The sequence below is a fragment of the Plectropomus leopardus genome, chromosome 16 (assembly GCF_026936395.1).
Source record: "Plectropomus leopardus strain MGB_pleo_1.0 chromosome 16, ASM2693639v1, whole genome shotgun sequence".
NCBI classification, from domain to species: Eukaryota; Metazoa; Chordata; class Actinopteri; order Perciformes; family Serranidae; genus Plectropomus; species Plectropomus leopardus.
The window spans coordinates 33,347,783-33,373,191 of record NC_142191.1 but is presented as its reverse complement, the minus strand read 5'-3'; the positions used below and the strand labels follow the sequence as shown (position 1 = coordinate 33,373,191).

Here is a 25,409-nt window from a genome sequence, read left to right as displayed (position 1 = left end):
AGATAAGGTAAGTAAGCTAGAGAAAGGTTGGAAAAAGGTAACTACTTATATGACAAAGTAACCCATGGTAAAAAAAAAAACAAAAAAAAAACTACTTGATTTGTGTAATATCTGTTAGTATTTATTTAGACATCCATCACATACACATTCAATATTTTCACAACAATATTTCATAATAAAAAAAAAAAGATTCAATTGCATAATAGATCAAATATAGAGGAAAGAAAGAAACATAGTAATGAGTATCAAATTTTCAATAGATGTCAAGTATATTTCAGAATCAGTATCACTAAAAATATTAAAGGTGTGTGCTTTTTCGATCCAAATCATTTTATGTATGGATTTTTCTAAAATAACAATCAAACAAATAACATATTTTTTAATTAGCTGATTATTTTAAATGAGGAATATATCTAATTTTGTCTTTTGAAAAATTCTTCGAAAAGTAATTTTTTAAAATTAAACCAAAAAGAGGTGGCATGTAAACAATCTTCAAACACGTGTTCAGTGGGTACTCCTTCCAGTGGCCTAAGGTGCATTGGGACGTCAACATACATATTACCCAGCAATCAACATTGCATATCTGCTGCTCAAAAAAACAGAAAATAGAAAATAAGAAAAATTAACTGTTTAATTCCATTGCTTGTTTTTATTGTGTATGTATAATTAGGATCATATTATGTTATAGGTGAGATAAAATCAAACAAAAAGTACATAAAACTTGACAGAGATAAGTTTGCCTTTTTATGGACATAAATAGCTCAATTTTAGGAAAATAAACACAGTTGCGTTTCCAGGTTGATGTTTTCTCATATTCTATGTAACATATATATTGTCATAGGTAGTTGTAATAGTAATAGCAATAGGATCAGTAGAAGTGGTAGTAGCAGAGGTAGTATTAGTAGGAGAAGTAGTTGTGGCTATAGTAGCAGCAGCAGTAGTAGTAGTAGTTTTGGTAGTAATAGTAGTATGTATATCCGCTTTTATTTTGAAAGTCACCGACTCTTGTTCGCGGAGTTTATTTTGAATGTTCCAACAGGAAGTTGTGTTTGTTGTCATGAACTTGACGTCACGGAGCAGCTGAGATTACCATCGTAGCTCGTGCCGTTCATTGAATATTTCTGCAGTTATCACAAAAAAACCCCCCAAAAAAACAGGCAGGCCTAATCTGAGCGGGTCGTGTGCACAGGCCGGAGGACAGGAGGACATGTTTGACCTGTGCGGGTCATGATTGTGACATGTGTAGCTGTCATGTTTAGACATTTTGCAGGGTCAGACCGGTTCGCATACAGATGTTAGCAGCTGGGGAGAAAGAGACCGTTAATCCGGTGTAGTAGTCTGACGGCTGGGACACCATTGTGTTTTTTATAACGCTGTTTCCATGTCCTGGGTGTCGTTTTTGGGCAGACCATGAGCATGATGAAGGAGAAGCCGACCATCCGCCAGCAGAGCTCGGAGAATAACTCGGTCAGCAGCAGTGAATGGGACATGGCTAATGATGTATTCGTGTCCGGCTACGACGACAACCCGATGGGAGACGGGGTGTCAACTGGGGACAGGGACCCAGAGCAACCCGGTTTGGACAGACACCTACCGCTGTTGTCCCAGGACGGCATGATGCTGGGCCTGGCCGAGGACGAATATGCGGCCACATCGTATCTGGGCATCGACCCAAACTACACCGAAAGTGACGGGAATGTGACCACCAAGAAACGGATCCGGTCCAACAGCTCCAGGCACCGCGGGGAGATCGTCACGGAGCTGGGACCGGAGGAGGTCCGCTGGTTTTACAAAGAGGACAAGCGGACGTGGAAGCCATTCGTCGGACACGACTCTTTAAAAATCGAGGTAATTTATCGGAGATTCAGTGAGCAGAACCCCGAGAAAGTCAAACGCCCCGTGGATCCCGCCGACGCCGAGTGGAAGGAGGCGTCCCGGTCCGGGGAGATGCAGCCGGAGAGCGGGGCGGGAGATGCCCGGGTGGAGTCGGTGGCGCAGCGTGGCGGAGGGCAGCGGCTGTCGGTGTCAGAGGAGATGAGGGAGCCAGAGGACAGCAGCGTGGAGGCAGTGTGTGTCAGAGGAGGACTCTATGAAGTGGACATCAGGGAGAAGGAATGCTACCCTGTCTACTGGAACCGTGAGCATGCCAGTCAATGCATCACTGTAATGATAACGCTGTGATAATGATAACGCTGTGATAATGATAACGCTGATAATGATAACGCTGTGATAATGCAGGCGTCTATTACCGCATATTTACTGATATTACTTGTAGCACCACCAGCCTTAAGTTACTACTGTTACTGTAACACATCTGTTTAGGAAGAAGGGACAGGTCCCTTACCACTACTTCCTCTGCTGCCACCATCTGCCTACTATTACTACTTCTACCATCACTATTACTATTACTATTAATACTAGTAGTACTTACTACTACTGCTACTACTACTACTACTACTACCATCACTGCTACTATTATTGCAGTTGCCACAATCAGAATCAGAAAAAGATTTATTGCCAGGTATAGTTAACACAATATGAGGGATTTGTTCTGGTGGGTTGGTGCAACATAAATATAGAAAAAAACAAACAAAAAAAACCAGATAAAATAGAAGATACAAATATAAAATATAAAAAGGACGAGTCTAGCAGTGCAAAACAAAACAAGTAACACAAGTAACAGTGTAACAGTGCAAGAAACAGAACCATGGAATTAAAGTATATACAAGAATGGTTGGAGTGCAAGATATATATTGATATTTACATTGAAATTCACATTTATACAGGTTTGAGTGCAAATCATATTTATGTGTGTGTGTGTGTGTGTGTGTGTGTGTGTACATATCCCTTGACAGACCACTTTATGCTAGTCCCATGCAGTTCTTAGCTGTCATTTGAATAACTTCACTACGTCAATATATATATATTATATTATATATATAGAACTGTTTTGAAATGCTAAATAATTATAATGGAAATGAAAACATGAGATGAAAAAAAAAAGTTATTGATCACGATTAACTGCAGCAATTCTGCAATTAATCGCAATTAAAAAATGATTTACGTATGTTTGTGCGTGTGTGTGTGTGTGTGTGTGACAGAGTCAACTTGGGATGAGAGCATGTTGGATGGTCACAATAAAAGGCACACTACAGTATAAGCGTACACTAGTATACATACTGTATATGATTCACTGTGCATACTATACTATACTATACTATACGTACTACACTGTACTATACTGCACTATATATATGTATTTCACTCTCCAAGCTATACTTTACTGCGCCATACTACACTGTAGGTACTACAATTTACAAACTATACTATACTATGCTATACTATACATACTACACTGTATATACTACACTATACAAACTATACTATGCTAAGCTATGCTATACTATTCTATTCTACATAACACTATACTATTCTATACTACTATACTAAGGTATATACTATACCTTACTACACTACATGGCACTATAACATACTATACTGCGCTATACATACCACATCATACAAACTGTACTTCGCTACACTAACTGATTTTCACTTGTTATATGAGTGTATTAGTCAAGTCAGTTTTATTTATAGAGCCCATTATCACAAAACATGGTTTGCCTCTGATGGGTTTACAGTGTACGACATCCCTCTGCCCTTAGACCCTCACATCCCCCAAGGAAAAACTCCCAAAAAAGAACCCCTGTAACGGGAAAAAAAAAGGATAGAGGCACAGCAATAGTGGAAACAGACGCATGTCATATTACAATAACGACAGGTGTAAAAATTATCAAATGCAAGTCCCCCGGCAGGTTAAACCTATGTCAGCCTAACTATGGGCTGGTCCAGGCAGCCTGAGCCAGCCCTAATTATAAACTTTATCAAAGAGGAAGGTCTTAAGTCTACCCTTAAAAGTGGAAACGGTGTCTGCCTCCCTGACCGAAACTGGAAGATGGTTCCATAGGAGAGGAGCATGGTAGCTGAAGGCTCTGGTTCCTAACCTGCATTTGGAAACCTTGGGAACCAAAAGTAATCCTGCATTTTCAGAGCTCAGCGATCTTGAAGGTTGGCCTGACCATTTAGAGCTTTGTAAGTAAGGAGGAGGATTTTAAATTCGATCCTGGATTTCACAGGGAGCCAGTGCAGAGAAGCTAAAACAGGAGAAATATGGTTCCTTTTCTTGGTTCCCGTTAGAACACGAGCAGCAGCGTTCTGCACCAGTTGAAGAGACCTAAGTCATTTGTTGGGGCAACCGAAAAAAAGGGAATTACAGTAATCCAGCATAGAGGCGACAAATGCATGTACTGATTTTTCAGCATCTGTCTGGGACAGGATATGTCTAATTTTTGCGATGTTACGCAAGTGAAAGAAAGCCGTCCTTGAAGTTTGTTTTATATGGGAGGCAAAGGATAAATCCTGGTCAAATAAAACTCAGAGGTTCCTTACAGTTGTGCTAGAGGCCAAGGTAATGCCATCTAGAGAAATTACATCGTTAAAAAGGGATTTTCTGAGGTGTTTAGGGCCAAGAACAATAACTTCAGTTTTGTCTGAATTCAACAACAGGAAATTACGGCTCATCCAGGCTTTTACATCCTTAAGACATGTTTGAAGTCTAGATAGCTGATCAGTTTCATCTGGTATTACTCCGTATCTTGGTCTCATTCACTTGACTTCTTGATCTTGACTCCCTCTATTATTTCAATGCATGTGTTTCCCGTACTTTGTTTACAACAGGGAAGTAAATAAAGCAAGCACTGAGAAAACAAGTTATTATAAAGTGTGGTAAACATCATGTGGGGTCCCTCAGAGCAAGACCGTATTCCTGTGATGAGGGGTCAGTGGTTCATCGATGGAACATGGCTTCCCCTGGAGGAGGATGAGAGCGACCTCATCGAGACGGACCACCTTGCCCATTTCCGGGGGCAACAGATGAGGGACACATATGAGATGGAGGTGGTGACCACCACAGTGGACAGTAAGGACGGTAAGCAATGTTAGACAAAGTGTTGATAAAAGTAGACCTAGAAAGATGTGTGTGTGTGTGTGTGTGTGTGTGAGACAGACTTACAAGATAGGTGTTCAGGCTTCTGGTGCTGTAAAGGAGTAGCTGCGTGCTGCGTGCAGTCTCTGTCATGCCTATAAATGGGCTTCAGTGCACTTAAGTGTCACACACATACAGAGATATTCTACACATCCTCACGGGGAATGTTACAGTAATTATTCTGGATGAAGTGTGTCACTTGCTGTTAATCACTGTGAGACTGTCTCTCAGCCATCCACAGTCTGAAGCTGAGCAGGAGTCATGTGGACTGGCACAGTGTGGACGAGGTGTACCTGTACAGCGACGCCACCACCTCCAAGATTGCACGCACCGTCACTCAAAAACTGGGCTTCTCCAAAGGTAAATTGAAAAATTTCACAATCTTTACCAGGGATACTCAACTCGCTTTGCTCAGGGGCCACTTTTTCACAATGACAGGAGGCCAGGGGCCAGTCGCAGCAACCCCATACATGTTTCTTAAGTTTTAGGACATTTCTACGATTTTAGGATACTTCTGCAATTTCAGGGTGTTTTTAGGATTTCAGGACATTACTTGGTTTTTAGGACACTCCAAGGATTTTAATACATTTTTAGGATTTTTGGGTATTTCTAGACTCAACGATTTTAGGACATTTCTACAATTTTAGGGTGTTTCTAGGATTTTAGGACAATTCCTCAGATTTTAGAACATTTCTAGGATTTTAGGAAGTTCCCAGGATATTTCTAGGATTATATGACTTTTCTAGAATTTTAAGACATTTCTAGGATGTTAAGATGTTTCTAGTATTTTATAACATTTCTAAGACTTTAGGACATTTCTACAATTTTAGGGTGTTTTTAGGATTTCAGGACATTACTCGGTTTTTAGGACACTCCAAGGATTTTAATACATTTTTAGGATTTTTGGGTATTTCTAGACTCAACGATTTTAGGACATTTCTACAATTTTAGGGTGTTTCTAGGATTTTAGGACAATTCCTCAGATTTTAGGACATTTCTAGGATTTTAGGAAGTTTCCAGGATTTCAGGACATTTCTAGGATTATATGACTTTTCGAGAATTTTAAGACATTTCTAGGATGTTAAGATGTTTCTAGTATTTTATAACATTTCTAAGACTTTAGGACATTTCTACAATTTTAGGGTGTTTTTAGGATTTCAGGACATTACTCGGTTTTTAGGACACTCCAAGGATTTTAATAAATTTTTAGGATTTTTGGGTATTTCTAGACTCAACGATTTTAGGACATTTCTACAATTTTAGGGTGCTTCTAGGATTTTAGGACATTTCTAGGATTTTAGGAAGTTTCCAGGATTTCAGGACATTTCTAGGATTATATGACTTTTCGAGAATTTTAAGACATTTGTAGGATGTTAAGATGTTTCTAGTATTTTATAACATTTCTAAGACTTTAGGACATTTCTACAATTTTAGGGTGTTTCTAGGATTTTAGGACAATTCCTCAGATTTTAGGACATTTCTAGGATTTTAGGAAGTTTCCAGGATTTCAGGACATTTCTAGGATTATATGACTTTTCGAGAATTTTAAGACATTTGTAGGACGTTAAGATGTTTCTAGTATTTTATAACATTTCTAAGACTTTAGGACATTTCTACAATTTTAGGGTGTTTCTAGGATTTTAGGAAGGATTTTAGAACATTAGGGAACCTCGGACTGCTTTCAGGTGGTGTGGGGGATCCTCCACTGGCACTTAAACAAGTTCTATTTTAGGACATGGCTAGAATTTTAAAATGTTGGTGCTGTTTTATGCACTCTGGCACCTTATGTGTACTAAAAGTACAAAAACAATTCCCAATGTGAATCACTTTATTTTTATTGTGAATTAGAAATTGGTTGGGGGGCCACCTTGCACCCTACTGGGGGCCAGATTTGGCTGTAAGTTCAGTATCACTGATCAATTCTATCCACAAATACCATCCACAGAAATTGAAAGTGTTGTTGCGTGTATTGTGACACAAATACAGTATTCAGTATGATCAGACTCATATATGAACATGATCTGTGGTTTGCTTGGTGATGTGGAGGGGCGTCAGAAAGTTGCCTTGTTGTGTTTTGAACACTGCTGGTAGTGTCACAACACATCAGCTAAGGCAGTGAGGTTCCCTCTCATGTCCTCAGCCTCCAGCAGCGGGACGCGTCTCCATCGTGGATACGTGGAGGAGGCAGCACCTGAGGACACCCCACCTGAGACCACACACATTGTCTTCGTGGTGCACGGCATCGGCCAGAAAATGGACCAGGGCCGCATCATCAGGAACACCAGCATGTGAGACACTGAGCGGGCTCCAGTGGGGGACGCAGAGAATTGAAAAGGAATTAGAATCGTTGTTAAAGTAATTGTTTTGTGTGGGCTGGTGTGCAGGATGAGAGACGCCGCCAGAAAGATGGAGGAGAAGCACTTCTCTGATCGCACCACAGAGCACGTCGAGTTCCTTCCTGTGGAGTGGAGGTCAAAACTGGCTCTGGATGGAGGTACGGTAGCCCTCAGGTCACACACGTGTAATAAAGCTGTCTGTACACAGGGGAAGTGTAGTGGTGTCGTGCAGGATCTATCATGCCTTAAGAGTGTCAGAACTGGGATTAATGGTATTGGTATTCAGTCAAGGCAGACGAATGCACAAAGACCATGGGCATTTGTCTGAGATGGTGACCATGTCAGTGTGGCACATCAGCACACACTGGAACTGATGGAAAAAAAAAACAAAACACAGGGACAGACTTTAATGTCCCAGTGGGATATTTACTTTGGACATCATAGTCTGCAGTAGAAAATCACATCAAAACAACAGTAGAAAACAAACACATTTATCTATCAATCACCGCAGGATTTTGCAGGCGCTTTCTTTAATTGTTGCAGCTTAAAATGCCTGATTTCACAGCTGATTTTCTAAAAAAAACGGTCACAATATTTTTAGGCGTTTTTTTCCCATAATGATAAGAATTTTATTTTTTATTGTTTGAAAAAAAATCTATTATCTACTATTTATTTATTATTATTATTATTATAATAAAAAAAATCAATAACAACGGATGCACATCATGATACGCATTTCAGAGCCAATGTTGTACTATAAATGGTTTTTTTTGTTTTTTTTTTTAAATGGTGCTGGTCCAAAGTTTTCTTGTGTTTTCTTCTTTCTGTGACACATCAGAACCAGTCACTAAAATTTAAAAGGCAACATCGCACTCCACGAGGATGACGGGCGCCCCTGATTATGAAGACAGTTGAAGAACACTTTTTTGCGATAAATGGGAGTTTTTTCAAAATTGACATGTTTCGATCAGGGCGTATTTTATATTCGTAAGTTCAACTTGCACAATTAGAGGGTTAATTAAAACCCACGTTATCACAGATCTTCATTTATCAGAGGAGGGGGGATGGCTGGAGTGTGACTTTTTTATTCAAAATAAATATAAAACATCATGACATCATGCAAACATACTGATGATACATAATTAAAATCACCCGTTTTGTTTGTAACAGAGTCGGCGTGAGCCTTTACTTTCTGTTGGACTTTTTGGTCCAGTTTTGCTGAAGTATCTGAGCATCATGCAAATTAAACCTGTTCGTTTGTTGGCAATAAATAAGAAGGAACGCAGGTATGGACTCATACTGCTTGTTGGGACAGACCTCCTTACGTTAGCCATGGAGGTATTAAGAGACATGGATACAGCTGGACACGCTCTAGGACGGGTTCGATCTGCTAAAGCAGCCGGCGGCTGAGGACGAGAGACTTAGACCTGCTGATACACATCAGTATAAACTGCATTAACAACTGTTGTTGCTTTCCTGTGTGCGGCAGCTGGGTCCTGATACCTCCGGTTACTAAATGATGTGTATAAATATGGATTTATTGTGCTTTACAATCACTCTTCTTTCACTAAAATATGAAACAGCAGCTGGGTTTCCATCACAGATTTGCGCAAAACTTAAGCGATATCCTCGAAATTTCGATAAACCAAAATTGCGACTGCGTTTCCACTGAGTGAGACAACTTCTCTAGCAATTTAACATGACTTTCCTCTGGCAATAACACACCAGCAACCATGGCTGTGGATGTTCAAAACATCGCCAGGTTTATTTCTGCCACTCAATAAAGCCAATCTAATATCAACGTAATTTTTCGGTCTGGTATCAGAGTTAAGATGATCTCGGTCTCCCTCTCCGTCCACACATACCGAGTCATGTTTTGTAGATTGTCATGTCGCTTTGTTGTACTTTCTCTTCTTCCTTGCGTTTAGTGGCGGCTGGCATCCATAAAGTCGCATTACCACCCCCTGGTGGTACACATCATATGAGCTGTAAAAGCAAAAAAAGTAAAAAAAATATTTTGTATTTGCAATTTCATTTTGCGCAATTTGAGGGTTAATGGAGAAACCTGTCTAGTGTTAAAAATGAGCGATTTTTCTCTGGGAGCGTCAAATATTTATGCTCTCTCTGCAGACACGGTGGACTCCATCACCCCAGACAAAGTGCGAGGACTCAGAGACATGCTGAACAGCAGTGCCATGGACATCATGTACTATACCAGCCCTCTGTACAGAGACGAGGTGAGAATAAAGCACACCACTGCTTGGAGTTTAGCCTCGTTCTGTCTGCTCACAGCTGTGCTGCAGCACTTTGTTGCTGACAGTCTGGGAGCGTTGGTCCCATGAGCCTGAATCAATGCCCCTCAGGCAGAACTTAACCCGAGCTCAGATGTTTTTATCCAAAAAGGCTGTAAAGCACTAAATTATTATCTGACTGTCACAGAGTAGATGGTGTATCAAGACTCTGATGGCTCAAACATGTTCTATTCTCGTATCCCAGTTTCTTCTTCTTCTTTTTCTTTTGCTTTTCTTCATCTCTCAGCTGAATCTTTTAGTTGTTTCATCTTTTCTTTTGGAAGAATTGTATTTCCTGTTAGCCTTGTTTAGTTTTATCTCTCATCTTTTTTTTTTCCGTGTTCAGGCAGATGTCACAACACGTTCTCATCCCAAGTCGTCATATGTTGCTGCTTTGCCGCACACATCTACATATAACGCTCTCGGTATCTTTCTGCGTCTGCTATTTAGGATCCACGATGCCGCTACCGTAAACAGATGCATGTAGAGGGATGACGCTGCATTTGGTTATGTTAAGGCAACAAAAACACATGGCAACCAATGCCAGGACATCAGGAAACGCACGTGCAGGCACGGGTGGTTAGGATCAGGGGAAGGAGGCACATGGTAAGGTGTAGAAAAAAAAAGGTCACATTTTGGAATGTGGATTGGAAGTGAACACCACACTCCTGCATGAAAGTCCAAGGTTTGTTAGACTAATCCACCACGCCTCCCACTCACCCTGTTGGCATCCCTGGGCTCCATAGATTATGTTGTTACTTGCAGTGGTTCAACCTGGAGCTGTCCTGCTGGTTTCAGGCGTGACAGGCTCCGTCTGACGCTCTCGATTGTGTTGCGGCCGGTGTGTGTATCATTCTGCCGCAGCAGGTGCTGTCCTGCTGTTTGGTGTTGTATAACAACACTGCAACTGGTCTGACCGGCTGCTTTCTGAAGCCTTCCAGTGTCGTTTCATGCACATGCATAAAGTGGCTTTTGGCACTGTGATCTTATACCTAAAGCACCGTCAAAGTGGCACTATTTTAGAGTTCGGAATGAAAATGGGCTATATGTCCCTGATTTCCCGCCAAGCTAGACTTTTAGCCAATCAGAGAGCAGCTTGGTGTTAGTCAGAGATGTAAACACTTTGGCAGATGGACAGTTTATACAGGCAGAAAGAGTCTGTTACCATGGAAACAGAGGCTGATTAAGGAAACGCATGGACAAATGTTTTAACTAACTGTAAACCACTGACCTCAAACCAGTTTGTCTTCTGTCCATTAAAACCAACCAGTTTTAGCCAGAAACAGAGAAAATGATCAAACCTAACCAATGTTACTGAAATGTTTTTGACACAATTAAAAAAATATAAGAGACAAATACCTCAAAACTGTGCACGTGTGTTTGTGTTTGTCCATAGATTACCAAGGGTCTGACTCTGGAGCTGAATCGTCTCTACTCGCTCTTCTGCACGCGAAATCCAGACTTTGAGAAAAACGGGAAGGTGTCCATAGTGTCGCATTCGCTTGGCTGCGTCATCACCTTCGACATCATGACAGGCTGGGACCCCGTGCGTTTTCATCATCAAGAAGCGCCAGACCCGGAGGAGACAAAGGCTGGCTGGGCAAGTGAGGAGGAGCGCCATCTTCAGGAGCAGTTGAGACTCATGCGGCTCAGGTACTGCTCCGCTTTCTTTCCTGGTCAGTTCAACATCTGTTTTGGCTTAAAACTGACCTAAAGGTACAGAGATTTCAGTGATTCAGCCAATCTTTGTCCACTTATTTACGAGCACAAACACTATCTGAATCCAGTTCTAATCAAACTGTCAGAATATAACTTTTTATATGTCATGTCATTGGTAACATTTTTGCAATGCGAGATAAAAGAGAAATTAAAGGCCTGTGTTGAAGAGAAGTTTGATGAATTGTGTCTTGCCCTTCCTGCCAATGCCAACACTCCTCTCTATAGATCCCTTTACAGCGAAGGTCATCAGAAACATTTTTGCAATTGTTGTGCCATTGTTCGCCAGCCATCCAGACCGATACAGACGAGGAAGTAAACTTTAAACATTGAATAAAAACTGTCACCGGTATCAGAATGCCTTGTTGTTGCATGAGCTACTCTGTCAAAGAACAACCAATAGATTAAAAAAAAGAATGAACGAATATATAATTGTCTAGTCTGCTAATGATGTCATTCACATGTCAGTGAATGTCACTGGGTTTTTGCAGAAACCAGGGGTGATGTTTATTAATAATTTTGGGTGTGTGTTTGTAGTTTGAGCCTTCAAGGTTCTTAAAGTGAACTTTTTATACTTCATCTGTCAGAAAGCTTTCCCCTCCATTCATTCCACCAGTCCACTGAAAGAGGATGAGATGAGCGATTGGTCATTTCTGGTGTTGGCTCTGACTTCACCTGCTGATATTCCCCCGACTAAGCCTCTCTTTTAGTTTGCACCCACCCATGGTCACCAAAATAGCAGTAGTTTGTTGCAGGGGAGGAGGACCTCCAACCAAATAAATGTTGCTTTACTAACTTCTGGATAGTAAAGCAACATTTAATCTGTTGAAGTCTGACATTTGTTTACATGTGTGTTTGCCCTGCATGAAGTTTTAAGAAAATAGATCCCTTTCTGTGTCAGAGTGCCTCAAATTGCTTGCGTTGGAGTGATTGTAATCTGTGTATCATATCCATCATCCTAGGCTAAGAGGCTTGGAGGATCAGTTCCATGGTCTGCAGACCTCATCGTGTGCCATGCCAGCCTTGAAATTCAAGGTAAAGTTGGCAAGTGTTCTACAGACTCTCTGATTCAAACTACAAACCTTCTGATTCAAACTACAGACTCTCTGATTCAAACTACAGACTCTCTGATTCAAACTACAGACTCTCTGATTCAAACTACAGACTCTCTGATTCAAACTACAGACTCTCTGATTCAAACTACAGACTCTCTGATTCAAACTACAGACTCTCTGATTCAAACTACAAACCTTCTGATTCAAACTACAGACTCTGATTCAAACTACAAACCATCTGATTCAAACTACAGACTCTGATTCAAACTACAGACTCTGATTCAAACTACAAACCTTCTGATTCAAACAACAAACCCTCTGATTCAAACTACAAACCCTCTTTCAGTATTTCAGTAGTAGAACAGAGGACTCTGGCAAGAGCCTGAGAGAAAGCGTGCGCTTTACACTGAATAAGGAGATGATGAAATGTGAGGTGCTGTCCTGTTCCTGCTGCCGATTACGAATGACTAATACAGCGATCAGAGCTGGCTGCAGTGTGACGCTGCCTGAGTTGCAGGAGGAGCGATCATGTTGCCATCAAGGTTTGGAAGTATGGACAATAAAATTATTCAACAACCAGAAAACATAGATTACCAGGACCACCCGGAAACAGCAACACACACAGACACACACAAAAAAACAGACAACTAAATTACAGAGCATAAGTTGTGCCTTGTATGTAATTTTATGTAAAAAAAAATGGTTGGTTGGTTGATTCATTAGGTTTTAGCCTCTATTTTTATCTCTTTAAACAGTTTTTGCTGCTGAGTTAGTTTGACATCCTGGAGGCCTCTGATGCTCCATCTCACATGAATTTGCACAAATTTTCAGGAGGAAAACATAAACCCCTCAGGCTTAATGACAAACCGGCTCAAACTCAGATGCACTCCCCTTGGGTTTCCTAATCCTAATCATTAAAGTACGGTTTGGTTCATGTGCATGTTCACTTTCAGTGGTTTGGTTCAACCACAATCCGATGTCACTGAGCAATGAGCAGCTCTGTAGGAGCAGATAGAGGCTGATAGCCTTTCGGGGGAGAATCTCTTATTCTGACAGTGAATTTATCTTGTTTTCTGTGTTGCAGGTAGAAAATTTCTTCTGCATGGGCTCTCCTCTCGCAGTCTTCTTGGCGCTGCGAGGGACCCGCCCTGGAAACAACACTGTGCAGGACCACATCCTCCCCACATCTATCTGCAAACGCCTCTTCAACATATTCCACCCCACAGACCCTGTGGTGAGCCAAAACTGAATGCATCACTGTCCCGCTCAGATCACAATCATCACTCACTCTTTTAGATCAGCCTGCTGCCAGATGTTTAGGGATGAGTCACGGATAACAGAAACAGAATTTCAGAAGTTTGTGGTGTTGTGTTGTGTGTTTAATATTGAAACTGATACACTTTATTGTTGTTTTTTTAAAAATACAGTCTCACTTGAATTTGATTTTCTGCAACATGTTCCATAAAAGTTTGGACAGGGGCAACAAAGAAAAAAAAGAGTTTGGGACATTTCGCAGGTAAACATGTTAACTGGTGAGAAACTGAAGTGTCGTGATTAGCTATAAAGTGGCGTTCTCGAAAGGCTCAGTCGTTCACAAGCAAGGATGGTTCTGAAAAACTGCATTGAAAAACAGCCCAACAGTTTAAGAACAGCGTTCAGTTGCAAATAATTTAGAAATTGCAGCATATACTAATCTGTAATACCGTCAAAAGATTTATAAAATCTGGATAAATCCGTGCAGATAAGGGGCGAGGCTGAAAAGCAACAATGAATGCCGGTGACTTTTGACCTAGCTACATTAAAAACCGTCATGACTGTACTAAGGATATCACCACATGGGCTCAGGAACACTTTGGAAAAACATTGCCAGTAAACACAGTTCATCTCTGCATCTACAAATGCAAGGCATCATGGGTAACTTCACATCAGTGAAGGTACCATGGATGCTGAAAGGTACACACAGGTTTTAGAGCAACATATGCTGCCATCCTGATGAGGTCTTTTTCAGGGACGTCCGCCTTATTCCAGCAAGATAATGAGACACATTCTGCACGTGTGTTTTCCTGTAAAGTAAAAAAGTGCAGCGACTAGACTGACCTGCCTGCAGTCCAGACCTGACTCATGAAATATGTGGCATGTTATAAAGCGCAAAATACAACAACTGAGTAACTGAGTGTTGGTAAAAGAAAAGGTGATGTCTCACAGTGAAAAAATGCCCCTGACTCAGTTTGTTTGGAATCAAACAAAAAACAATCAGGCATCAAATTCAGAATGAGTGTATATTTACAAAAACAAGTTTATCCGTTTGAACATTAAATATATTGTCTCTGTGCAGTAATAAGTTCAACAAAGGTAAAAAAAAATAAAAATCAAATCATTGCATTCTGTCCTAATTTATTTTTTACACTATTTCTCAACTTTTTGGGAATTGGGGTTGTAGATTAAAAAATTAAACATTTGAAAACTAGATAATAAGCTGGCAAATTCAATTTTTTAAAAAAGTGTTGAAATAAGAATAGTAAGAATGAATATCGTGACAAAACTTCATCTGCTCTTGCATTTCTGTTTGTTTCAGGCGTACAGACTGGAGCCTCTAATCCTAAAGCACTACAGTAACATTGCACCTGTTCAGATCCACTGGTAGGTCGTTGCTGGTCATTAAGAAATTCTGTGAATTTTGCAAAGCAGTGGCTGCTGTGATCTATTTTTTCACATCATCAACAGTTTCTGCCTCTTTGTTTTTGTAAATCAGTTATTTGTTAACCCTTAGGGTCCACACTTGTTTCGCTCTGTGCACAAAATGTGCTTTTCAAAATCAAGCTTTAAAAAAATATTATACATTCATATTATTATCTACCTTTATTGAGTTAACCTTTTAACCAACATCAGTCCTCAGCATAAATATCAAATATTCATTAATTTTCAGAATTTTAACCTTTAGAATGCCAGGTTTTTGTCATGATGCCACTGTGTGGTTTTTTTTTTTGTTCGTTTTTTACGAAAAAACACAAAAAAATTAATTATTTTCAATATACTACATGCCAAGCAGATTATTATTTTGTTTTTTTTATGACGACAGTCTGGGATATGTCAATGATTAGCAGCAACATTGATTGTGCACCTAGTGGAAATAGCATGTATTTTCTCCATATGCCAAATATGGTAAAATGGCATCATCAGGAGGAAAATAGTAAAAATTACAAATTCCAAGGCAAAAGTCCAGAATGACAATCAGAAATAATACAATGCATGTTTTTTATGCTTTGATGGCTGTGGGATCAAAAATGGCAGTTTGAATGGGTTTCAGTAGAGCATTTTTTGACTTTAACAGTCTGAATGTAACAATTTAGTTTCCACAGTCTGTTTTAGACTTATTGTAGGAGCTGTAAATTCACTGATTACTCTAAAATACACAATCTGGCCAAAATTTCTGTCATATGCGTGAACACAGACACACAATTATAAAATAATGAAGAATAAAAAGTGTAAAATGCGCCAAACAGTCCCAAAGGGTTAAACCATGACTGAAGCCACAGTAAACTCAGAGTGCTACATTGAGCTCAGCTTCATCAAATCAGCTGGAGACAGAATGAGGATAACATGCCTCAGTGACCTGAGCTTGATGCCATGTGCAGGTACAACACCACCAGCCCAACACCGTACGATCAGATTCGACCCACGCTGCTCAACCCCCCGAAGGAGACTGCATCTGTGTCAGACTCAGAAAGCATCCCCAGCCCCTGCACCTCCCCGCCCCAGGCCCGACGGCACTACGGAGAGTCCATCACCAGCCTGGGCAAGGCGAGCATCATGGGTGAGCACAGGGAGGGTTGCTGGTGCTGCTAGAGAGTTATTTCCTCTCATGAAGAACATGCATGCTAGTTGTCCATTGGCTGTAGTCTTTGTGGTGTGTTCAGTTTAACATTTTGGCTTATACGACAGCAATAATAGAAAAACTGTAAAAGATTTCAAAAAGCTAAACCAAAGTTCAATCGTTTAAAGTTTTGTAACCCGTTTAAAGTTTAACCGAAGTCTTTAGTTGACAGTGCTTTCGGCGTGAGCTCGTGATGCCAAAAGCTCCTTTTGCATTTTGCGCCTTCATACATTATAAAATATGTCGTCACCTGACGCCATGCAGCAGCGGTTCAAGCACTTGCGAAAGGAGCCTTTTGGCGTCAGCGCTATTTGACAAGTTTAAAATGAGAACAGGCTGGTGCCACTTTGTTTACTGTGAAGTGGAAAGACCGAGAATCACGTAAGCTCATGGATTAAATCAGCCAACCAGGTTCATGCTGTTTCAATATTATTTATCCAGTCAATGATAAATTCAGACAGCTAGAATTGGCAGGATTAGTCTTCAGTATTATTTCCCCAATGATAATGATAAGGAATTTTTTAACTTAGACTTGCATATTCTTATGTTTTTAAATGGTCAATTTGCGTGCTTAAAAAAAAAAAGGTAAACATCATACAGAAAACAATCAACCGAAGCATCTGGTCCTGTTTTTGCATGTTCACCAGTCACTCTCTAACCTGTCCCCTGTCCTCCACTCATTCATTGTAAAAAGGTTGAAAAAAGTCGGCTCACACCAAAAACATTGGATACAGCTGACAGCTGTGAAACCCGACTGAAAATCAGCCCGTTGAGTCACAACAGTCACACTCAGTGTTTACCTCGTTTGAGTAGAGAGAAAGAGGAGCTGCTTGCACTGCGGATATTGTAGCAAAGGAAGCAGCTGACAGTCAGCACGGTCCAAACAAATCAATAGAAGCAAATAGCTCCTGTCTCCTGGACTGACAGCACGATGCTCCTCTTCCTCTCTGCATCAGAGGGACAGTGGAGACTGAAGGCACATTATGGGCTGTAAACTGATGTCAGTTGTTAAATATTATCAGTAAAGGTGGAGATATTGTTATTATTACCACTACATATGTCCTCTTTATTGAGCTCCTTCTCCATGTATCACCTGAAAATGGAAAAAAATTCTAAGTGTGTCAAAGTTATAAAAGGACTGAGTCAATAAGTCATTCGGGTGTCGTCCGTTTCCCAACCCACATATTCTGCTGAGAGCAATTGTGAGCAGGCTCTGGACCGGACACCAGTCTTTAACAATCCTGTCATTTTTAATGGAACAGGATTAAAACACAGTTCTGACCAATGAGCCACTGTAGACCAACCTTTTTATGACATTAAATGTTAAATGGGCTTGCACACATGCATACATGTGGGTCGCAGAGGCAACCATACAAGGTGCCACCTGTCACTCCCTCTCTGTGGATGGTCACGCGGAACAGAACGATAGCCAATCAGGAAGCAAGATGACTGACGACGGAAGCACAACAAACGAGAGACATGGCGACAGTGAGAAACCATGGCTGTATTACAGATGTATTATAGTAATAAACGCCGAGCATAAAGTGAGATGGACCTCAGAAATGGAGGACCAACTTGTTGATTTGTGGCGTCGGCACGAGTGTTTGTACATATGAAACATAGAACAATCCAACCGACAAAGAGAGGAGTTGGACAAAAATTGCTACTGTAATGGATGTACCGGCTTGCAAGATTTCGAGTTTTGAGAGTGGAGACTCTGGTTTTTGGTGAACGGAAGGTGCTGCGATGGTCTTCTCGTTGCACAGCACACACTATAATAACAGAACTGCTAAATCTGTCATTATTTATCACCGTGTGTGGTCTTCGACATTTTCTAAATCAGTTAGGATTTTAAAAATCTTTCAGTGTGTGACAAGCTTTAGAGAAGTCAAATTATTGGGTTAGTCCAACTAAAGCTGGACTGTTAAAATTCATGTTAGCCTTATGTAAATCATACTCAGTTAAATTTCTCGAGGCTGGACAAACATACCTAGATAATGCAGTTTGGGATTTACTCTTTCATGTGTATGACTCAACCGGACCTAAACTGGCCCAGGATTTCTCCCTGCGCTGAGCTTTGACCCAGAAGTCAAAAAGCATCAAAATTCGTTGATGAAAAATGGGAAAAACAAAAGAAGCAGTACATTTACATGCACTGTCTGTGTAGGAGCTGACTATTAAAGATCCAGTCAATCATCAGTCATTCAACCGATCAATTTGTCACATGAAATCACAAAATACAGTCCCAGTGAAATGTAAATTAAAGTGAGGTTTATCGGTCTGCCGTTTTGCCGTTTTAGTCATTCCCTGTCGAGGTGGATCAATGAGCCAACACAGCCTCCCACTCCATCAGCAGTAACTGTCACCAGCATCATTTTGCAATTTACCACACTGACGTTAGATATTCATTTCTTATGTGCCTCTCATGTCAGTGTAAAAGCCTTGGCTAGTAGCATAAAAACACAACAGCTTTGGGATTTTCTCTGTAACTTAACAAAATATAGTGACCTGTAACTTAATTGCATAATTCTCTCCTTGTATTATGTTTCTCCCCATGCTTGGGCCTGAAAGTGAAAGGTCAAATCATAATTTAATATAAATACTGGACTTCTATAGGAAAGTTTGGCTGAAGTTTTTGGACATTTTACTGTGTATTAATATCTGAAATGAATGAATCATGAAGAGCATGAATCTTACTACCCCTCAGGTGCTGCCAGTCTCGGAAAGGGAATCGGAGGGATCCTGTTTTCCCGCTTTTCCCGTTCCAGTGGCCAGGTCGGAGGAGTAGAGGAGGAGCCGTTAGATTCCGAGGGCGGAGCCTCTGAAGTTGAAAATGTGGCATCAGGAGAGGAAGAAGCAACGGCGGCAGAGGCCGAAGACAAGGACAAAGAAATAGAGGAGGAGAGGGAGGAGGTGGAGCCTGTCATGTCTCAGTCCACCTCAGCTGTCATGGACAGCACCTCGTGTAAGTACTGTGCTTTTAGTGGGAAACTTCCCTGCAGCTTGAGATCGGATGGTCAAATCAGACATAGCCATAAAATCTGTTTTCCTGTTTTATTATGTTCTCAAATTATGTTTTTCTAAAAATCCCTGTGGTCCCATTCCAGTGTCCCCCTCAGCACCGAATGAGGCTGTAACTCAAGTCAGTATGTTTACATGATGTCAGAAAAAGTTGAATATTTTGTCAGCGGGACTCAAACTGGACTTTAAAAATACATGTTAACATGCTAGTCTGACTGAAGTTGAATTTCCTGTGTCTTCAAATCCGAGAGATATACTGAAATCTTAGAAACATCCTAACATCCTAGAAATGTCCTAAAATCCTAGAAATGTCCTAAAATCCTAAAAATGTCCTAAAATCCCCCAAATTTCGTAAAATCAAAAAAAAAAAATCCTACAATCTTAGAAATGTCCTAACATCCTAATGATGTCCTAAAATCTTACAAATGTCCCAAAAATCCTGGAGATGTGCTAAAATTCAGGATAAATCCTGAAATGCTCAAAATTTCCTAAAATCCCAGAAACATCCTAACATCCTAGAAATGTCCTAAAATCCTAGAAATGTCCTAAAATCCTAAAAATGTCCTAAAATCCCCCAAATTTCGTAAAATCAAAAAAAAAAAAAAATCCTACAATCTTAGAAATGTCCTAACATCCTAATGATGTCCTAAAATCTTACAAATGTCCCAAAAATCCTGGAGATGTGCTAAAATTCAGGATAAATCCTGAAATGCTCAAAATTTCCTAAAATCCCAGAAACATCCTAACATCCTAGAAATGTCCTAAAATCCCAGAAACATCCTAACATCCTAGAAATGTCCTAAAATCCTAGAAATGTCCTAAAATCCTAGAAATGTCCTAAAATCCCCAAAATTTCATAAAATCAAAAAAAAAAATCCTACAATCTTAGAAATGTCCTAACATCCTAATGATGTCCTAAAATCTTACAAATGTCCCAAAAATCCTAAAATTCAGGATAAATCCTGAAATCTTAAAATGTTGTAACATCCCAGAAACATCCTTACATCCAAGAAACGTCCTGAAATCCCAGAAATGTTTAAAAAAAAAAAACCTTGAATTGTCCTAAAATCATTGAAATGTCCTTAAATCCTGGAAAATATATGCTGAATATTAATGCGTCATGTATATTAGCAGTAGACTGCACATAACTTGCATAGTTGGAATTGCAATTATTATTTTCAGACGGTGAGAACTGGACAAATTATGACTGAAGTCCAGCAGGACTTAGAGAACTATGAGAGAAAAAAACATCTTGAGACACTTCATGCAGCTGCGTACTAATCTGTCATGTCCTCTGTTCCAGTGCAACTGGAGAGACGCATCGACTTTGAGCTGCGGGAGGGCTTGGTGGAGAGCCGCTATTGGTCAGCAGTGACTTCACACACGGCCTACTGGTGCTCTTATGACGTGGCTCTTTTCCTCCTTACCTTTATGTACAGACCACAGGAGCCTCTTGAACCTACAGAAGACAACCCAGAGACATCATAAACTGACACATGGAGCCATCACAGCTCGGGCCACATCACGTACTATTCATGGTTTCCATGTGACGTTGCTGTGCCTTAGCGCTGCCATATTTGTGACTGGTCACAGCTGCAAACCACAGCCACAAGTGAGAAGAAGAGCACGGAGGTACGGCAAAAACAGAAATCCAAACAAAAAATAAATAAAGTTCATACATTATGCCCCGAATGCGTTGTGCTGTCGGCTGTAACAACAGTTTCAGAGAAATCCTGAACTAGAGTTTAATTCCATCCCAAAGCAGCTAGATCGGCAGAATAAACAAACAGAAACAGAAAACAATAACAATAACTATTACATAGTGGTGAATTATCCTAAGTCCTTTTCACACAGGACGAGTATTACTTGGGGACCTACAGTAATTATTAATAATTGTGGAGGATGTCTGTGATTTTAATCCCGTGTGAAACAGCCATGTCCATAATTTGTAAAGTTAAACTTCCAGGACAAATTATCTTCCACTTTTGGGCAAACACAGAGGTCATTAAATAATATTAGTCCTGTGCGAATCAGCCTCTCTGTGATTTGCTGGTGATTCTGGGTTGTTTTTTTTGTTTTCTTTTCCTTCGTCATGTTCACTCCTTAGTAACTGGACTAAGTGCTCAGTGTATTTGTTATTTCTTGTGGAGAAAGAGGTGCTGCGAAAGGGGTCACGCATTTTAAAAAACAAAGGCATTGAGGAGGGACTTACATCTCACCACCCATACATCTTAAAAAGATAGAAATTATTTTTATTTTAAATAAAAAAGTTACAACCCAGCCACCTCCCTCCTCTGATCAATAAAGCAAAGTCCCACAACACCGGCACAGAAGCTAAACGTTGTCCTGCTGTGGACGGGGCCACAGCAAAACATACTTTAGCCAACTAAAATATCAGTATCAATTTATCTTTACACTATATTTGAATATTTGCTCCTCTTTATCTTACAAATTAGGCCTGTGTAAACCAGCAGCTCCACCGTTCAGTGGAGTAAAATGAGTTTTTGACAGAACGGCTTCAAATCCCTGTCAGTAAGGGATGTATTACAGCAAGGTAAAGCAGTGAAAATATTCTAAATATAGCGTATTGATTTTTTTTAGGTGGCTTCAAACTCATCAATGAGTTTGCTCAGTGCTGTTTGATTATATGTACGTGACTGCGGTTTTCTTCTGTGGCTCCACTAAACTGCATGGAAACGTTCTGAGTTGTCAGTAAATTTGAGTAACATACAGACATGACTTCTCTTGTGCGAATGCACCGCATGACGCAACACAGATGTGGGGTCGATTTCTGAACTACACGAGGTCCGCAGGTAATACTCGTCCCGTGCGAATAGAGCTCTGTCTCATTTAGATGCTCTGCATTTGCAATCATATCGCTCAGGGTGAGTGTACTGTTGATCACAAATATGGCACCGGGCAATGCGGATGCGCATGTAAACCAAAAGCAAAGTTATGGAACATAAAATGAAAAACTTTCTAATTTCTTAATTCAGATAAAATTTAAAATGAAAATTTATCATGAAACAGGTGCCCGTACAAGGCAAATACAATTTCGATTTGGCAGTCCATGATTACAACATTTCATCAGTAGAGTTAACGAAAATTATAGCTGCTGTGCAGCAACGGGTCGAGCCCGGGCGTTTTTAGCAGCAAGCAGCAGATGAATTGGAAGACAAATAACCACTCTGCATTAGACTGTGCATTCTGCATCACATGAGGCTTGAACTCGCAACCTCAGACACCAAGTCACTATTCCCAGAGACGGCTTCACACTATGACTGAGCCGACCACCAGGAGGCAGGATATCAGCTGTCTGTCGACTGTCGTCAAAAATTCACTTATCAAGAAAACGTTTCGAGAATCTGAATACTTTATCTCGACAGTATAGAGTTGTGATCATTTGTTTTTACAAAGACTTATTTGTCTCAAAAGTGAAAATCTGTTGTTGATGTTGAAGATGCCATTTTCCCATTAACAGCAATACTTTACATGAGGGCAGAATTCAAAATGCTGTTACACACTTACCATAACAGCAAAATTTTGCCTTTTTTTCCATGAACCTCGAACATTAATTTAGCAAGAATGCGCAGGTATTTGTTTACAGCAGTGTTTACAGTCAAACATGTTGGTGCACTGTCAGCTAAATTTTTGATTAATCAAAAATGTGTGTTGGACGTTTGTGTAGAAAAGCCTGCCCTGTTTGGTGTCATTTGAGAATAAAATATGGGAGGAGATAGGTTTGATAAGTTTAACAGTTTTTGATGATAACAGAGTGATGGACTTCATAATTTGTACCACAATGAAGTGTGCAAAAGTTTCTTCAGCATCGGGCTTACATTGTGATTGAAGTTGCGAGGCTGTAGCATGTAAAAATGATGTGGTTTGAATTTTCAGACTTTTGAAATTGGTCGCTCTAACGCCAACATCAGGACTATAGGCTTGTGTTTGCAGCTGAATTTTGCCATTGGACTGGACCTATGTGTAAACTTTGATCTATTTTCATGCAAAGGAAGTTGAATTTATAATAATAATAACAACACTGCAGGAAAACAATGCCGGCCCCTGATGACTGTTCTAATTATGTGAAGGGAAATTGACCCAATACAGAGATAAACACACATAATTCACCCACCGTTTTTTTTTTATTGATTTATTTTACATCTGCTCCTCCCAGTTCACACACTCTAATCTCCAGAACTTTGCTATGGATGGAGTGGATATTTGCTGTGCCCCAACCTCGCACTCAGTGAGGCGTTTACACTCAATGCTGTCCTTTTTCCTGGTCTTTTCTCAACTACAGCTGTGTGTTGTGCTGAGCCTGGCTGTCCCACTGATGTCCCACTGAACATGACTTGTCTTATCACAAAGCTCTGTTGGTCCTGGACTATAGATGTGCTGTTCAAGCTGTAGCCACAGAAAAAAGCTGCAGTGCTTGATCCAGGTCTAGCCTTGTGCTTGTGTAAAATATGTTCGATCGAATTAAAAATGACGTGCAATCCATTGCAACCTGTATGTCTAATATCTAAAACACATTACACACTAAACCCAAATGCATTTTCAAACTATGGAAAGTAATCTGACCTCATGTTTTAGCACCATCCTCGAAAATCCTAGAGACGTCCTAAAATCCTTGATACATCCTAAAATTCCAGAAATGTCCTAAAATCCTAGAAATGTCCTAAAATCATTGAATTTCCTTAAATCCTAGACAAATTCTAAAATCCATAAATGTCCTACAATTCCAGAAACTAACTAAAATCCTTGAAATGTCCCAGAATTGTATAAAACATTCCAAAATCCTATAAAACACTGTAAAATCCTACAAAAGATTGTAAAGTCCTCAAAATGTCCTGAAATCCTACACACATCCTAAAATCCTAGAAATGACTGAAAATCCTACAGATGCTCTAAGATCCAAGAAACTTTGATCCTTTCATCAGAATAAAAGCTGATTGAGCTTACACTGTACTTTCTCCCCAAAAGCTCTGAAAAAACTGTTCTTATGTGAGAAAAAAAAATCAAAATGGATCATAATGATGGACAACAAAGTTGGATTTGACTGTTGTAGAACTTCATCAGTTCATTTAAAGGTAAAATGGCTATTTTTATTCCTGTTACCGGTTAACCCTTCAAAATTAGATTGATGTCACTTTTCTTGCGCTTCAGATGCCTTCAAAAGTATTTAAACCTTAAAAATCTGAGCGAATTGGTTTGCTGACTTTTTTTGTAACCTCTTAGTTTCTTTTCCTCAAATTTTAAAGTACTATTGTATTTTTTTTTAGTTTTTGCTAATTTTTTGGGGTCATTTTTTATGCAGTTCCTTGCCCTTGTCTGATGTCATTGAAAGAAATCAAGCCAGTTTGCTCAGGTTTCAAAGGTTTGAAGCATTTCTGCCAAGAAGCTCTTAGAAAGCAATTTCTACGTGAGAAAGATGTAAACTGGATCACAATAAAGAACAACAGAGCTGGATTGGGTTTTCTTTGGTCTCCATGCTGCAGAATTTTAATTTAAGCCTATTTCAAGGTAAAAAATAATAAAATGTGTAAGCAGGAAAAAAGCTCATGGAATTGGATATTTTTAGGACAGTTTCAGGCCTCATTCATATGTGGAAATAAATCAGATATGATTCAGATTCTGCAAATGAATCTGTAGTCTAAGCAGACAGCTCAGATAATCCCTGGCGCTGTGAGTGGTAAGTTATTGATTATGTGAAGATGGCACATTTTAATGATGTTATTACATGTGCTTGGAAAGCAGAAAATACAACGATGTAGGGCAAGGGCTCGAGCTGGTGGTCAGATGCAGATCACCTGTCTTTTAAGCCTTTGGGGTGAAGAAACTGCTCAGGCGAAAATATGAAAATACAGGCTAAAATCAGAACAAACATGTTTATGAGGACATTTCAGTCTCAGCAGGAGAGCACAGGTTGAAACGCTCGCGGCTACAGTGCCAAGCAGAAAATCAAAAGCATAAAAGCAAAGTACAAGTAGGTCAGAGACAAAGCCCTGTTAACTTATGTTGTTTCAAGCGTAAGTAAAGTTTTAGCAGGTGTAAATGCAGATATCAGAT

At 40.0% G+C, this 25,409-nt stretch overlaps 1 protein-coding gene across 1 annotated transcript; it reads left to right on the top strand.

The window, feature by feature from the left end:
- The first annotated feature begins 1,046 nt into the window (after positions 1–1,046).
- On the top strand, positions 1,047–24,809 carry ddhd1b (DDHD domain containing 1b). The gene is made up of 13 exons (XM_042503460.2): positions 1,047–2,137; positions 4,811–4,987; positions 5,276–5,404; positions 7,185–7,332; positions 7,429–7,538; positions 9,511–9,617; positions 11,068–11,324; positions 12,350–12,422; positions 13,527–13,676; positions 15,018–15,082; positions 16,078–16,256; positions 19,024–19,281; positions 20,641–24,809. Exons 1-13 carry the CDS (start codon positions 1,411–1,413, stop codon positions 20,823–20,825), a joined length of 2,565 nt encoding a protein of 854 aa, XP_042359394.2. The 5' UTR covers positions 1,047–1,410; the 3' UTR covers positions 20,826–24,809.
- Positions 24,810–25,409: the final 600 nt, after the last annotated feature.

Bases quoted from the DNA above. Each gene is read 5' to 3' on its own strand.
- ddhd1b (XM_042503460.2), top strand. From the start codon at position 1,411: ATGAGCATGATGAAGGAGAAGCCGACCATCCGCCAGCAGAGCTCGGAG. The intron at 2,138-4,810 runs GTGAGCATGCCA...GGGGTCCCTCAG, and splicing joins CTACCCTGTCTACTGGAACC to AGCAAGACCGTATTCCTGTG. The intron at 13,677-15,017 runs GTGAGCCAAAAC...TGTTTGTTTCAG, and splicing joins TCCACCCCACAGACCCTGTG to GCGTACAGACTGGAGCCTCT.